Source organism: Amborella trichopoda, chromosome 11, assembly GCF_054954075.1.
Source record: "Amborella trichopoda isolate Santa Cruz 75 chromosome 11, AtrichopodaSantaCruz75HAP2 v2.0, whole genome shotgun sequence".
NCBI lineage: Eukaryota > Viridiplantae > Streptophyta > Magnoliopsida > Amborellales > Amborellaceae > Amborella > Amborella trichopoda.
In genome coordinates, this window is record NC_142346.1 from 3492461 (window position 1) to 3508326 (window position 15866).

Below are 15866 nucleotides of genomic sequence, written 5' to 3' on the forward strand. Positions count from 1 at the left end.
ATTGCTGTTTATAGGACTGATTCACCATAAAAAAATTGTAAGAAAAAAGCACTTGAGACGGAGTTTTAGTAGAGAGAGAGAGAGAACTTCCCCAAATGCGCGCGCTCCCTCCTGTTCTCCATCTCTTGAAATTTCGATTTCTTCTAAACAACAACGTCCTTATCTTTATGTGGAATGATAAAAGGAAAAGTGTGTGGTTAGTCTGCTAACTCACACTATTTTGTGCAGTCTCCCTACAAAATATATTTCATTGATGTATTTTCAATGGATTCGGTTTCTATGTGGCCAAGCCCGCATATGTAAAAATGCTGACCTCTTAATAAATATATTTTTGAGATGGATTTTAAGAATTTTTTAAGGACATGTATTCTCTAAAATGGAGATCATGAATATGAATAAATAAATAATTTTTAAAAACTAGAAAGAATAATTCTAGTAAGAAAACATTTAGACCGTTAGTTTTCATTTTTTGGTTTTTAGATGGAATACCTACTTTTATCCATCTTATGGATGCTTATAGGGTGCGGTTTGTATAGAGCCGATGCTCTAAGCAATCAAATTAGACCTTCAAATACTGTCAAGAGATGTGGTTTCAATATTGGAAATCTTTGACTAGCCTTAAAATATTTATTCATATTTAATTATAAAATGTAAAGCTTAAAAAATAGTGTAGATCAAGCAGATCTATGAAAACTTGAATAACTTAAAAATTGACGGTAAAAAATGCGTTACAAGATGCATTATTTCTAAAACTTGAAATCCATTTTTTCCTCATGTCCATGCATCTTGATGTCGAGATGATCAATTTGAAGATATTGAGCATCAAAATAATCTCTTCTAGTGAAATTTTTCAGATAGGCTCTAATTTAATTGTTTAGAGCCTGAGCTCTATATAAACTTTTTTCTTTTTTAAATTATTTTCTTTACCATCTATGTTAACTTTAAGTGGATTAACATTTTTTTGATATCCACCTTAGAGATGGAAGGTTAGATAGAGAAGGGATCATATGGTAATCGGTGAATCGACTGACTCACCACTACCATATCCTTAACAAAAGGGTGCAGTTTGCATAGAGATGCATCCGTAGGTGTAGAGGTAAGGTGCACCTTCAAATTTTATCATGGTATATAATTTTGATGTAAAATCTTCTTAGGATTATCTCAAAATCTATTTGTATATCTAATTATAAAATTTTGAATTTAAAAAATTGTTAAAATCAAGTAGATATATAAACATATGAAAATCTTGAAAATGGACGGTGTAAATAATATGTTGTAAAATGCATTATTTCTGAGACTTAAAATCTTTTTATTTTTCATAGTCATACATCTCGATGTCGAGATGATCAATCAAAGGGTTTTTCAACATTAAAACTACCTTTTTCGATGGGTTTTTAAAGGACATTCGTAATTCTACTTTATAAGGTAGCATCCTTATATAAACTTTTTCCTTAACAACAATGCCTCTAAATAATTTAAAAAAGACAAAATGAAACGTAATATAATGTATTTCCAAGTGACGTTTGTATAAGGTTACATCCTGCACCATTGAACTAAGGTGCACCTTAAAACCGTGCTGAAAGATGCGTATTCAATGTTTGCCCTCAAAAAAAAGATGCGGATTCAATGTTGGGAAGCCTTTCAATCATATGAAAATCTATTATCGTCTTTACTCATGAAATTTAAAGTTTCAAAAATAGTGTCGATCAAGTAGATCAATGAATTATTGTTATCAGATTTGCTTCAGAGCCTTCTTTAGGATGGTCAGAAAAACAGAGTAATTCGGGGCTTCGACCCATTTGGAGGAAGATTTTGGATTTTTTTTGAAAAATTACAATTAATACAATGTATATTTATATATAAAATTTTATTAAAATAAAACAAATTAAAAATAAATATTGTTTAAAAAAGAGACAATTATGTGTTTCAACCAAATAGGCCGGAGCCTCAGCCAAAGTGGCCGAATCACACCGAAGCGGGCCAATGCACATAATTGCTTTTTTGCTGAAGCTTCAGTCGAATTAAAGCGAAGCGGTCGGAAACAGATGCATTGGAGCTTCGTTTTGCTTTGGTATAGGCTGAAAATTCGAAGACGTCGGCCTCTTCAGTTGAAGTGAAGCGAATATTACATCATTGTTGGGAACATGTTGTGGTCTCCACTTCCACATACACCACCCCGCTAACCCTTTTAAAAAACTAACTCTTAAAGTTATTTTAAAAAGGGAAAAGTTTCTATGCTTCCCCTACATCATATTAGTTCTATCTTCCCCGTACCATCCAGCCGTTCAATTTTGATAAAGAGAGCCACTCACCGTTTGATCTTAGATCCAATGTCTCGAAGTATTTTATTTTTAATTTTTTTATACAAATTGTATGAATATGAAATTTGATATGTGCCATCTTCTCATGGGGGCGCACCTATAAAAAATAATAAAAATAATTTTTTGATAAAATATAATGATCAAAATACCCCTATGCTATAAAAAAAGCATAGAAAGCTTGGCCTTTTAAAAAAATGGGTAGGTGTGTGTCTTACCCACTGAAGTACCCAAAAAACGAAAAGGTGCCAAACGTAATATATTGAGTATTTTAAATAAAAATAGAAGTTATAAGCAGTTCGTGGAGTGAATGGCACGTACATTGGATTGGCAAGTCCACCGGTCCGGTGCTGGATCAGCAGACAAACTGATCTACTTTCTTGTGTTGCAACCGACAATCAAACAATTTGGCATTTACAGTTCGAATAGAAGGTCTGGACCAATTAGATCCTTACATCATTGCAAGATTAACAACAACGAAACAAGAAGAAAAATAATCCTAGGCAAATGTAATTTCTCCTCCTTGCGATTCTTAAATTTTATAAAGTAAAAAATGCAATCTGTATGCGTTTCAGGAGTCCTGAGGACAGAACAATTATGGTGTTCTAAAGAATAATTTTTAAATTTATTTGAAGTGTAGATTTTAGAAGTTAAAAAAAAATCAAAAGGGAGTGGAATGAAGTTTCAAAAGCTAGATTGGTAGGTGGATCATTCACCTACAGATCTATGTCGGATCATTGGATCGGCAATCCAAATCGGGTATGGATCAATTCAAATTACTGATCCAAAATTTTATTAAAAATAATTGAAATAAAAACTAAAATAGAGGTTTAGAGGGTGTGGATATATAGAGGATCTAAAAAAACGTTAAATAAGCTTTAGAAAAAGAAAAAAAAATGTATAAGGGGAATCTTAGGGGGATAGGCTCGGACCCATATCCTTATACCTGGTTCGGTCCTGACTGATTCCCATCTAGATCGACAATCAAGATCCGAAATTGTTGGGTTTTAATACATTGGTGATGCAGAGAAGAAGTTCTGATGCCAACTGATGCATGGAGAAAATAATAATAAATACGAGAAAGAAGCTCTTATACCAATTTCTATAAAATTAAAGCTTTTTTTTAATTTTATGTAGTACAGTTACACGTGTCCTCTATTCAAGCATCTCGCCAAAACACTCACAAAAAATGTAAAAGTTTTGTCTAAAGTGCTCCCTTTATAGCATATCGTATAATTGATATGTCTGAGAAAAACTGCTAAATAATATTTTAGAGATCTATACTCTTGATTAAGTATTTTAAAAGAAAAATAGAAATTTAAATGGGATTGTATATTAGGAGACCACTTACTTTTTTTGTATAAGGAGGTCACAATCATTCTTAGGCATTGGATGTAATATTTAATGGAATGAAGTGTGTCACAACACTCGAGAAAAGTTTGTTTTAGACATTGTACCTAATCAATGACACAATCTCAACCACCCGATTTTACTTCTAATGATAGTAGTAGTTGTGACCTCATTTTATAAAAAATAAATAGTCCCATTGCATACATTTCCAATATAAAATTTGGGGGATTTCATGTCACATGTCATTGTGCAATGTAATGAAACCACACTATTAGAAAACCATGTTTGTGGCATTTGTATGATCCTAAAAATTGCTTATGCGCTCTCTTAATCCTAATAACCAAACTCCAAAGAAATAAAATTCAATTTTTACCCTAGATATAGTCAAAATGAATCCTCATCCAAGAATGAATCTAGACCATCCATTTAGTGAATTTCAAAATCTAGGCCTTTACAAACTCAATCTTTGTATTTTCCTTTTCTAACATTGTTCATCTAATGCTAATAAAGCCATATGAAACATTTGGAAAAGGGAAAAAAAAATCTTTCTAAGATGTAAATCTAAATATCTTACTAAAATAGAGGGCTGATGTAAATTGAGCAAAAAAAAGAACATATCATGTTTTCAAATTTAATTTAATTTATAATTTTTTAATAATAAATATAGTGTGTATTTAAAGATGGAAAAAGTTTAAATAAGGTTGAAACCTTAAAATGTAGAACTAAAAATGCACCCCAAAAATCCATCTTAAAAGGTTGTTTGGATGTTGGAAGACTATCTAATTGATCATCTCGATATCGAGATTTATAAATATGAAAATAAAAAACGATTTCGAGTCTGCAAAAAAGTGTATCTTGCAACACATTATCTGGACGATCCATTCTTAAGATTTTCATGTGTTTATAGATCTACTTGATTTGAACCATTTTTAGAGTTTAAAATTTTATAATTAAAAATGAAAATAGATTCTCAAACCATCCTAAGAATTTTCATATCAAAATTATATTTATGATAAAATTTTTAGGTGCGCCTTAAGTGGATCGATTAAAGTTGCAACCCCATGCAAACCACACCCTTTAAAGATTAAGGTCAAACAAATGGTCCTACCATAATTTTTGATAATTATTTATTGGGAAAATATCTCCTAATCCCCTATTTTTGGCTTCCATTTTTCAAGAGACCCAAGAATTTAAATTCTTTCTTGTGGCATAAAGTTTCTATCATTTCTTTCTTCCTACCTCCGAGACCCCTTTAACCATACATTATTGACCTAAACATTTTATAAAACGACTCCATTTCTATCTCTCTCAAAACTCTGTATCTCTTTCCCCCCCTCCCCCTCTCTCTCTCTCTCAAAATTCCGCATATATATTTTTGCCCCAAAAAATGGAAAGAGTTTCAAAAGAACAAAGATGAACAGTAAAAAAAACTCAAACTCTGTTGAGATCTCCTCAGAGAGAACTCTATTGAATTTTTTTTTTTTTTTTATATTGAATTGAATCCAAAAACCCAAATCCAACTAAAACTGAGTAACTACGAAATATTACTGAAAATCAACAACTTTCAAACTAGGAATCAGCAAACACAAGGAGAAATACAAGAGAGATCGAGGGATGTGCGTTTCTCATAAAAAAAAGTTTATCCAAAAATAGAAATTGAGGGATGTGAAGAGAGAAAGAGAGCTCTTTTTTTAGTGGGGTGCCATATTGGGAGAGATTATTGTAATTGATTGTCTTCCTCATCGAATTATTTACAAGGGAAGTATTATTAGAATTGAATCCCTATGTTAATCTCACCCCAAATCCCACAACACCGCTATTTCTATTGATGCTATCCTATAAGCAAGTTCACGAGTTGTGGCCATTGATGCCGCACTATGAGCACCTCCATTAAGACGTCCTCGCTCTAGCACCACCTCCTCTCTTTAGAGAGAGAAACAGAGGAGATGAAATACTCTTTCTTTCTACCTGAAACTAGAGAGAGAAAGTGAGAGAGAAAGAGGAATATGGATGGCTTGAGTTGGAAATCCGAATTTAAAGGCAACCAAATTGGGAGTTGGAGACATCTAGAGGGAAAGAGAGGATGAGAGAGGTGGGAGACGGAGTTTTCAGAGATAGAGAGGAGAGAAATACAGAGTATTGAGAGATAGAGATGGAGTCATTTTACAAAATGTTTAGGTCAATAATGTATGGTTAAAGGGGTCTAAGGGGTAGGAAGATGGAAAATATAGGGACTTTATGCTGTAAGAAATAGTTTAAATTCTTGAGTCTTTTGAGAAATAAAAGCAAAAATACAGGGTACAGAGATATTATCCCTTCTTTTTAGAAATGGAGCAAAAAATTAAGGGTACGAAGATATTTTCCCTTACTTCTTTGTATTAGACTACAATCCGATGAAATCACTCCCCTTTAAATTTTTAATTGGGAAACTATCACAAACATACCTTAATTTTCGTCTATTTAGAAAAAAAACTCAATTTTCATAAACCTCATCCACACCTTTTTCTTCAATTTTAGTCCGTAATAACTTGAATTAATATTACAGTACTTTAAATTACTAATGTGCATACAAATATAAGATGTATAATTTTCAATTGTCCTTTATTGTCATTGTATAGTTGTGTAGGGATAATGTGGTCAACATTAAATTTGTATTTGTATTTGTATATAAACCCTTTTAGGGTTTCTTTCATTGTTATTGAGAATTGATCCAACTAAAATCATCTTCTCTCATCTCTCTACACCTTGTTTCTTCCCTCCAATTCTCTTCGATTATAAGATGGTATCAGATTGTTTATTTTTACTTTTAATCTCCTAAAGATTTGCAACAACTGCCGAGTATCTCTTTCTCTACACTCGTGAAGTGCGAACGCTTTTTTTTTTCTTCCGTTTACCTGGTTATTGCATATATTCACTGTCTTTACTTCCACTATTGCTTTCAAAATCTTCATCTTCTTGAAATTTTTTATCTTATTCTCCTTATCCCACCCTCGTTTTGTCTTCTTGTTGTTTGCTTTTAAATAGTGCATTGTTTCCTGCATTACAAATTTCCCAAGGAGAAGTAATAAGCAAAGGAGCAGCAATAAGTACTTTGTTATTTTCTAAGTATACCTTCATTCTTCCTACATTACCCTCGTTCTTATTTTCTTATTTTATCTTCTTGGAGTAAAAAAAAAAAAAAAAAAAAAACTTTATCGGTGTATCTTGGCTGATATTTAATCCATCAAGTTGGAGTCGTTATTTTTGTGTTCTAGTAGCTGTGCTTTTAGTTCTTCTATGCTCTTGCAACCTCGTGTACTTCTTGTCAGCCACATGTTTTATTGTCATGGAATCCAAGAATACTACAGAGAGTGCTACTATTTCTGTGCGTCTTGATGGGAAGAACCACTGCTTGTGGTCTTTCCAAATGAGACCTTTTTTCATGGGACGAAAGTTATGCGGCTATATTGATGGTTCCGTTCCAATGCTTAAGGATGAGAATAGACGTAGTGATTGGTTTGCCAAAGATAGCTCTATTGTGTGATGGATTATGAACTCAGTTGAGCCCAAAATTGGGCGCAACCTCACGTATCAACCTAGCGCCAAAGCAATGTGAGATTATTTAAGGAAGATTTATTCTCAAGCAAATACTGCCCGTCTCTATACCCTTAAATAGGCGAGCATGAAGACACAACAAAGGGACTCATCAATTCAAGATTATTTTAATATTCTTTCAGGTATATGGAATGAGATGAACTCGATGGGGATAGAGCCATCTAATGAAGCTGTTATTAAAGCACGAAATCGGTCTCGTTTATTTCACTCCTTATGGCGTTACGATCGGAGTTTGAAAGAATGAGAGCATCAGTCCTTCATCATACTTCTACTCCACCATTAGATGATTGCCTCTCAGATCTCCTTGCTGAAGAAACTCGCTTCAGCTATCTTGGGGTTGGAAAATCCACATCACAAGATGTCACTGATGTGGCCTTAGCCACGACATATATACTTAAGATGAATGCTTTTATCAAACACTTGGATTATAGACTCAGGAGTATCAAATCATTTGACATGACAACTTTCGCATTTATCCTCTGTAACACCCCATTTTGAAATTATGACTTATTTTACTGTTAATGGGTCTCTACTTCATGTTACCCACTTTGGTAATATCAGTGTCCCTGATCCATCTAGTAACTTTTTAGCATTGAAATGTGTTCATTATATTCCCAACCTTCCTTTGAATTTAATGTACGTTGGCTAGTTAGTTGATTACAAGTGCCTTGTTTCTTTTTCTAATAAAGGTTGTTTGGTGCAGGATCTTGCAACAGGGAAAGTGATTAGGAGATGCACTAAGCAGGGTCGGCTTTTCCCAGTTAGTTTCAATGAAACTCCTTTCTATCTTTCACAAGCTCTGCTAGTTTGTCACCTTTCTCCTTCTCCTCATGAAATAAGTCAATCAAATTCTCTTTAGTATATTTGGCATTGTAGGTTAGGATACCCACATTCTCAAAAAATATTTTCTCTTTTAAACTCTAGGCTTTACCTACTGTATTCTCTCATAGAAAATTTGATAAGAATATTGTTTGTGAGAGTTGCAAGTTGGCAAAACATTTGGCTCAACCTTTTCCTCATATCAATAATACAAGTATCCATCATTTCTCTTTAGTGCACTCTGATGTTTGGGGCCTTGCTCATGTTCATGCAATTAATAGATTTTTTTATTATATGATATTTATAGATCATTTTTTTAAATATACTTGGATTTATTTTCTCAAACACAAGTCAACTGTGTTTAGTGTTTTTAAAAACTTCCATAATATGATAAAAAATCAATTTGAGAAAAACATTAAAGTTTTTAGGTTTGATTTTGGGGGCGGGGGGGGAGGGAGTATTTATTTTATGAATTTCAACCATATCTTTGTACAGATGGTATTATTCATCATCGTTCATGTCCTCATACCTTGAAACATAATGGAGTTATTGAAACAAAATATCGTTATATTCTTGAAACCACTCGTTCTCTTCTTATTAGCTATCATTTCCCAAAGAATATTTGGGCTGAAGCGATGTCTACTGCTGTCTATCTTGTTAATCTTTTTTCTACACCGATTTTGCAAAATGTGTCACCATTTCAAAAGCTTTTTAACAAACTCCCTGAATATTCACATTTACGTGTGATTGGGTGCACATGCTTTGTACTTTTACCATATTCTACCCATGATAAATTTTTACCTAAGTCTGTCAAATGCATGTTTGTAGGTTATCCAACAAATCAAAAAGGATATCGTTGATTTGATCATTCTATTAATCGTATTAGAATATTCCGACGTGTTATATTTTTCAAGCATCGACCCTTCCATCAACACTATCCACACCCTAATTCAGCCACACATGGACCTGAGTTTTCATTTTTTCCTAGTTTCGATATACTTCCTTCTCAATATCATGAAATCAGGGATTACCACATCCAGTAACTAAGTCTTTGTCAAGTGCTGATCATGCATCACCTTCAATTGTTGATCCTTCTATCGGTCATGTTCAACTTCGACGGTTACTCCGAAAGCCCATTCCACCTAATCGTCTTAACTTACCAGTGGTTAGCCCATACCATACTTGTTTTGCTGTAACCATTACTAATCCATTATTTCATGAGTCATCTTCTTATTCTCAGGTATCTAACTTCCAATGTTGGAGTATAGTTATGAATAAGAAAATTACAGCTTTAGAGGCAAATCATACTTGGGATTTGGTCTCATTGCCCCCCGAAAAACATGTTATTGGTTGTAAATGGATTTATAAAGTCAAGTTACGAGTCCGCTTAGTTGCTCAGGGTTCTACCCAGGAGCATGACATCAATTATGAAGAAGCTTTTGCTCCAGCTGCTAAAATGACAACTATTCGTACTTTTATTGCACTCGCATCTATTAAAAAATGCATTACTTAATGACAAACTTCAAGAGGAAGTTTATATGTGTCAACCACCTGGGTTTGTTAATCAAGATAAGTCATTGGTTTGTCGACTTCGTAAAGCAATTTACAACCTTAAACAAGCTTCCCGTGCATGGTTTGAGCTTTTTCGGGCTGTCATTCTTGTAATTGGCTTCACTCAAAGTTAACATGATCACTCAATGTTTATTCGTACCACAAAGCATGTAATTTGCATTGTTTTATTATATGTTGATAATATTCTTAGATCTGGCAATGATTTCACTTCCATAAGGATGTAAAGCTACGATTGCAAGAAGAATTTCAAATGAAGGATCTTGAGGAAATATCTTATTGTTTTGGCCTCGAGATCTCTCGATCTAAACGTGATATTTACATCCACCAACAGAAGTATGCACTTGATCTTATTTTCAGTGCCCGAGTGAATGATGCAAAGGTTGTTGATACGCTCATGGAACTCAATGTTAAACTTTGTACACATATTGGAGATCCTCTTCTTGAGCCTATGATGTATCGCAAGCTGCTCTGATCCCTCATCTATCTCACTATGACTCACTCGGATATTGCATATGTTATCCATGTTGTGAGCCAATTTGTTTCAGATCCTTGACAACCATATCTATCAACAGTTTATTGAATTTTACGCTATGTTCGAGGTACTTCCATTCGTGGATTATTCTTTGACTCCACATCCTCTTTAGATCTTAGTGCATATGCAGATGCAGATTGGACAGGTGATCCAAACACTTGTTGTTCTACTATAAGATATTGTGTATTTTTTTGGTCGTCATTAGTATCATGGAAGAGCAAGAAATAAGACACTAATTCTAAGTCCAGCACTGAAGCTGAGTATCGTGCTATGTCCTCTGTTGCTAGTGAGATTGTTTGGGTTCGTGTTCTTCTCAATGAGTTTGGTATATCTATTTCAAATCCCACACCTTTATATGTAGATAACCAAAGTGCAATTAGGATTGTATCTAATCCAATTTTTCATGAGCTAGCAAAACATATTAACGTAGATTGTCATTATGTTTGTGATCGTTATCTTGATGGTATATTATATCTCCCTTATGTTTTTTCTACTGCGCAAACGACTGATATTTTCATCAAATCTGTTACTCGGAGCAGCTATGATTTTTTAGTGGACAAGCTAATGCTTTCCCCATGTCCGCATCAGCTTGAAGGGGGATAATAATGTGTATACAAAAACAAGGCGTATAATTTTAAGTTATTTTCATTTGTCCTTTATTGTCATTGTATATTTGTGTGGGGATAATGTTGTCTATATTAAATTTGTATTTATATATAAACCCTTTTAGGGTTTCTTTCGTTGTTAATGAAAATTGATCAAACTAAGATCGTCTTCTCTCTTCTCTTCTCTCTACACCTTGTTGCTTCTCTGTGATTATAAGATAAATACCGTAAAACCTAAGCAATAATATACATCATTTTAAATTACGGTACTTTATATATTGTAAAACCTAAGCCATATTATACGCATTTTAACTACTGTATGGATATACATTAGATACATATCAATATGGATACCTATTTGTAGAGATATATATCGGTAAGATTATTGGTGTTCATATCTCTTGATTATGATATGATTTGGTATTTATCTGATGTATTTATCCGCAAGTAACAATTAGGATAAATACCATCCGTTATAGATATATACCACCAAAATATGCTAGGCATCTATATGTAGAGATATATATTGATAAGGTTATTGGTGTTCATATCTCTTGATATGATAAGATTTGGTATTTATCTAATGTATTTATCCGCGAGTAAGAATTAAGGATAAATTCAATAAGTTATAGATAAATTCCACATAAATATGCTAAACATTATATGGTTTAGGTTTTACGGTATTTAAAATATTATTATTTAGAATGGTGTATAATATAGTTTAGGTTTTACGGTATTTAAATTATTGTAATATTAATTAAAGTTATTAACAGTAATAATACGATTATTGTGAAAATTGTTTTACTTCAAAATTAAAAAAAACAAGAAGTGAACAAAGTTTTCAAAAGTTGGAATTTTTTTTAAATAGATAAAAATTGAGATATATTTGTGCTAATTGTTCTTATTAAAATTTTTAGCTTGGAACAAGTGGTAAAAGGCCGTACAATATCGGGATGTTACATTATGACCTATCAACTTTTATTGACTTGAGGTCAATGACTAACATATTTATATAATATGCATGTAGGATGATATTGTATATATATTCCTTCTATTTAATACAATTTTAATGTAAAATTAATAATTTTTTATTTCCTGGAGGTTAATGGGAAAAATTTATGAGATTCAATATTATTAGAAAATTTTAAAAATTTACTATCATATAAGATTTTTATCTGATGGATCATGTACCCTAGGGAACATGAAATTATAAGAGAGAATTGTCTACCGACAACAATTACACTCAGGTTGTTGAAATAAAGGATTGGGGAACGTACTTCTGACATGTATATATAGGATTATATTGTATGTATACTCCCTCTATTTCTTCTGGCCTCAAAGCATGGTTATTTGACTGCTACACTGAGAGAATAATAGAAAAAAGTGGCACACTTAATTGCCATACTTCTGGCCTCAAAGCTTGGTTATGTGACTGTTACAGTAAGAGAATAAAGAAAAAAAGAGGCGCAATTAATTGCCATGGAAGACAAAAGGACAAATTTCCAATAGAGAGGAATCTTGGCCTGTGATGATCCACCTTCTCTCGCTCTATGAAACCTGATGCTCCTCTTCCCTTGGAGCCTGGTGTTTATTTCCTGGTTGTAGAGAGAGTTGAGCTTCTCACTGTTGTTTTTCTTTTGGTTTTAGAGAGTGAAAGAGGACGAATGCAAAGAGAGAGGGAGAAGAGGAGTTAGAGAGAAGGGATTTGGGAATGGAAGTGCAAAAAACCACTACCCCAATAGTGTCTCTACTTAATTTGCTCTAAAATTTACATAAAGTTTTCTTATACAGAGGTTAATAGCTACTTTTGCTATTCATTATTACGATTTACGAGGAACTATCAAAATTTTACTATTAATAAAGGCGTTTACCTGATGATCAGGTGCCTTATCATGGATACTAAGGAACTTTATTAAAAAGACATTTGTCTAACCGTACTGTGTATCACATGTGTACCCGTACTGTGGGTGAAAAGGTGTTTGCCATATCTTCATCGCTAAGGCGACGGCTCTTTTCTGACTTTATATTGCAGAGATAGAGATAGTGTTTTTCAGTTCTATGTTAAAATTGCTGAGAGAGTCTTAAGCAGCTTACTCTTCTGTCCCATGGACGATAGGCTCAGTTCTCTCTCTGACGATATACTTCATCGCATTCTCTCTCCATTGCCTATTAGAGAAACTGGTAGAACTTCAGTTTTATCTAAGCGATGGAGACATGTTTGGGCGTCTGTTCCAGTTTTCAACACTAAAGGAATCAATCGGCCATCGATAATTGACCAAGCCCTCTTACTCCACAATGGACCCATCCATCAGGCCTCGCTACAAGCCCTCCTACTCCATAATGCACCCTCCTATCGGGCCTCGCTACCTCTTGATAAGTTGGAGCCCGGCAATGTTGATCGATGGATGCTTTCTCTCACTAGAAGAGGCCTACAAGACCTAACGATTGAAATAGAAAAAGAACCTCGGTACAAGATTCACTCCTCCATCTTCTTTTGTGATGCTTTGATGTCTCTCAATTTGAAGCACTGCATACTTAAGCCCCCAGCCGATTTCAAGGGTTTTCCGTCCCTCGAGCGTCTCTCTCTAGAGAAAGTTTCGCTGCTTGATGATACCATACTGGAGTCCCTAGTTTCCAAGAGTAGGCAGTTGAAATACCTAAAATTGAGCGAATGTAGTGGCCTCTCTTCTGTCAAAATCCATGCCCTGAATGTCATTTCTTTCCACTTCAATGGTTTCTTCAATAGCCTGAATTTGGATCAGATCTCCAATCTGAAGAACCTGTTCTTGCGCTGTGCTCATGCTGAAGGCAATGTTGGAGATTGCAGAGCAAGTAAACTTCTAAAGGACCTACACAAACTAGAATCGATTACATTACTTGGCTGGTCTATGTGGGTATGAGCGGTGTTTATTATGTTTTTGTTTTATTTGTTTCACAAAATGTTTGAGAACAATTTGTGCAATGTTTTTAAACTCGACTCCCATGGCGCACTCAGCGTGCCTAGAGCACTTGAGACTCTACTGCAGAACCAATTCACCTCCTCTCTCACTCCAAAAGGTGGTGCCCTGTGACTCTTGTCGCCTCGCCCACTCAGGATAACCAGAGCACTAAACAATCTACTGAAGAGCCAATTCATCTTCTCTCTCACTCAAAAGGGTGGTGCCCTGTTTTTAGAGAGAGAAGGGCTCTTCTACGACGGTGTGATTTAGAAAGAGTGAAAGGGTTTTCGAGGTGTGCACCTCTACTCACCCCGTTGGGGTTTTTATTCCCACCGCTAACACCACTCTACTCATACCTTAAAAAGCTTAACTCCTAATCTCCTTCAAAATGGGTAGGGACCGTCTTCCCACTCAATTAAAAAAAAAAATAAAATAAAAAAAAAAACAAACGAACTTGGGCTGAGTCTTACAACATTGATTTTGTACTTGTGCAGGTTTTATTTAGTGGAGATGTACCTGCCAGCATACTCTCAACCACGCATTGTTCTCTGAGAACTTTAGATATTTGTCTCAATATGAGGGAAAATAATGAGGTCGAAGGCTTCTTTTACTTGCTAAGAAGTTATCCTTCTTTGGAAAAATTGTCTCTTTTGGTGAGCGTTATGTTCTTTTCCTCATAACACACATTGTTGGGTGCTTTTATCATTTATTTTGTTTTCTTTTATCATTTATTTATTGCTCCTGTGCCTTTCTCATTTACTTGTGATTTCTTGTCTTGACACATTTTCCTCTGACGTTGTTTTTCCAGCTTGATGGAAAAACAGAACCCATTAATGAAATCGATGGAACTTGCTTGAGTGAATTGAGAACAAGTAAGTCTGATTGGTTGGGTTGCCTCAAAATAGTGAATGTGAAAGATCTTAGTGACCTGGAGGAAGACATGGAATTGATTCGATTCTTGCTATCAAATGCCATAGTGTTGGACAAACTTACAATTGAGTATGAGAAAGAAGTGAATCAAGTTGAACAGCTGAAGATAGCAAAGAGGTTGGCCGTGTTCCCCAGATCGTCTGCTGGTGCCATGATGTTCATCGAGTAGACTCAACAAAATTTTCATACCCTACAGAGAAGGGAAGCTATAAGATAAGACCTGGAGACTTGCCATTGGCAAGCTTTTTTTTATTTTTTTATTTTCTTTTTTTAAAATTCAGGTTAGGAAGTCAGACTTGCAGAAAGCCATTTGCATTCGAATTTGTTTTTTGTTATGCCTAGACTATCAAACTTTCTCATCATAAAAAACCATGGTCTCTCTATACCTCTCTCTTTCCTCTTCGTTCAACATCTATTTTGCTTGGTTAGCACAGTGCAAGCCTATCTACTTGCACTTCCATTTCTTTGCATAATGATCTTGTTTTAACTATACTCTTATTCTATGTGGTTGTATCTTGTTCACCGAGCTTTATATATGATTTGGTGTGCTGAAACAAACTTCTGAAGGTCTATTTCTTCAGTTGCATCATGTCTGCATTATGTCTTCTATACAGAGCCACTCAATGTAACCCAATCATCAATTTTGGTATCTCAATGGGTAAGGAAAGGGTTCCATTGAGCTTTATAATCAAAGTGGTATATTAAAACCATCTTACAAGTGCTTCTTACTTCAGTTGCTTACTCTCTTCGATGTAGTCACTTCACCAATCTTAGTATTTAAGAATGTAAGATCACTTGTTCAACCACTGGCTTCCAGCAGCTAGCTTCACTTTGATCTTAGACAGAGTATAGATATTTTGAGACTTCCTTTCTCACAAATTCCCCATCTTCTATATATTCAATGGTTCACCCACTTCTTAAACAAGAGACTACAATTTTCTGTCCAATTTGTGGTATATTGGTAACAAACTTGGAGCTCTTTATCCTTCGAAGTTTGGTGGAAGTGGGGGAGCTTTTGGTGGAAGTGGGGGAGCATTTGATGCGAACAGACCTTATTGATTGAGCAATGTTTTCTTTCTTGTGGTGCAATTTCAATAATTTAAGAGAAACCCTTTGTTTGTTGCAGAGCTTCTCATTTTGGGTTTGTTCAAGAGCCTCTCTGGTTTGTAGCAGAGCTTCTCATTTTGGGTTTAATGGCCCTGATTTC

The 15866-nt window shown here is 34.4% G+C and overlaps 1 protein-coding gene across 4 annotated transcripts; it reads left to right on the forward strand.

Annotated features, from left to right (window-relative positions):
- Positions 1 to 12810: 12810 nt before the first annotated feature.
- Positions 12811 to 15217, forward strand: LOC18441292 (F-box/FBD/LRR-repeat protein At1g13570). 4 transcript variants are annotated; one of them, XR_016044539.1, is made up of 3 exons: positions 12811 to 13680; positions 14224 to 14382; positions 14538 to 15217. XR_016044539.1 is itself a non-coding variant. In XM_006851410.4 (3 exons), the coding sequence occupies exons 1-3, from the start codon at positions 12896 to 12898 to the stop codon at positions 14826 to 14828; spliced, it is 1239 nt and encodes a 412-aa protein (XP_006851473.1). In that variant the 5' UTR covers positions 12811 to 12895; the 3' UTR covers positions 14829 to 15217. The 4 variants fall into 4 exon arrangements, 2 of the variants coding, with proteins under 2 accessions (XP_006851473.1, XP_088708167.1); XR_016044540.1 differs by having other exon boundaries at positions 12811 to 14021; positions 14538 to 15042; XM_006851410.4 differs by having other exon boundaries at positions 12811 to 13684.
- Positions 15218 to 15866: the final 649 nt, after the last annotated feature.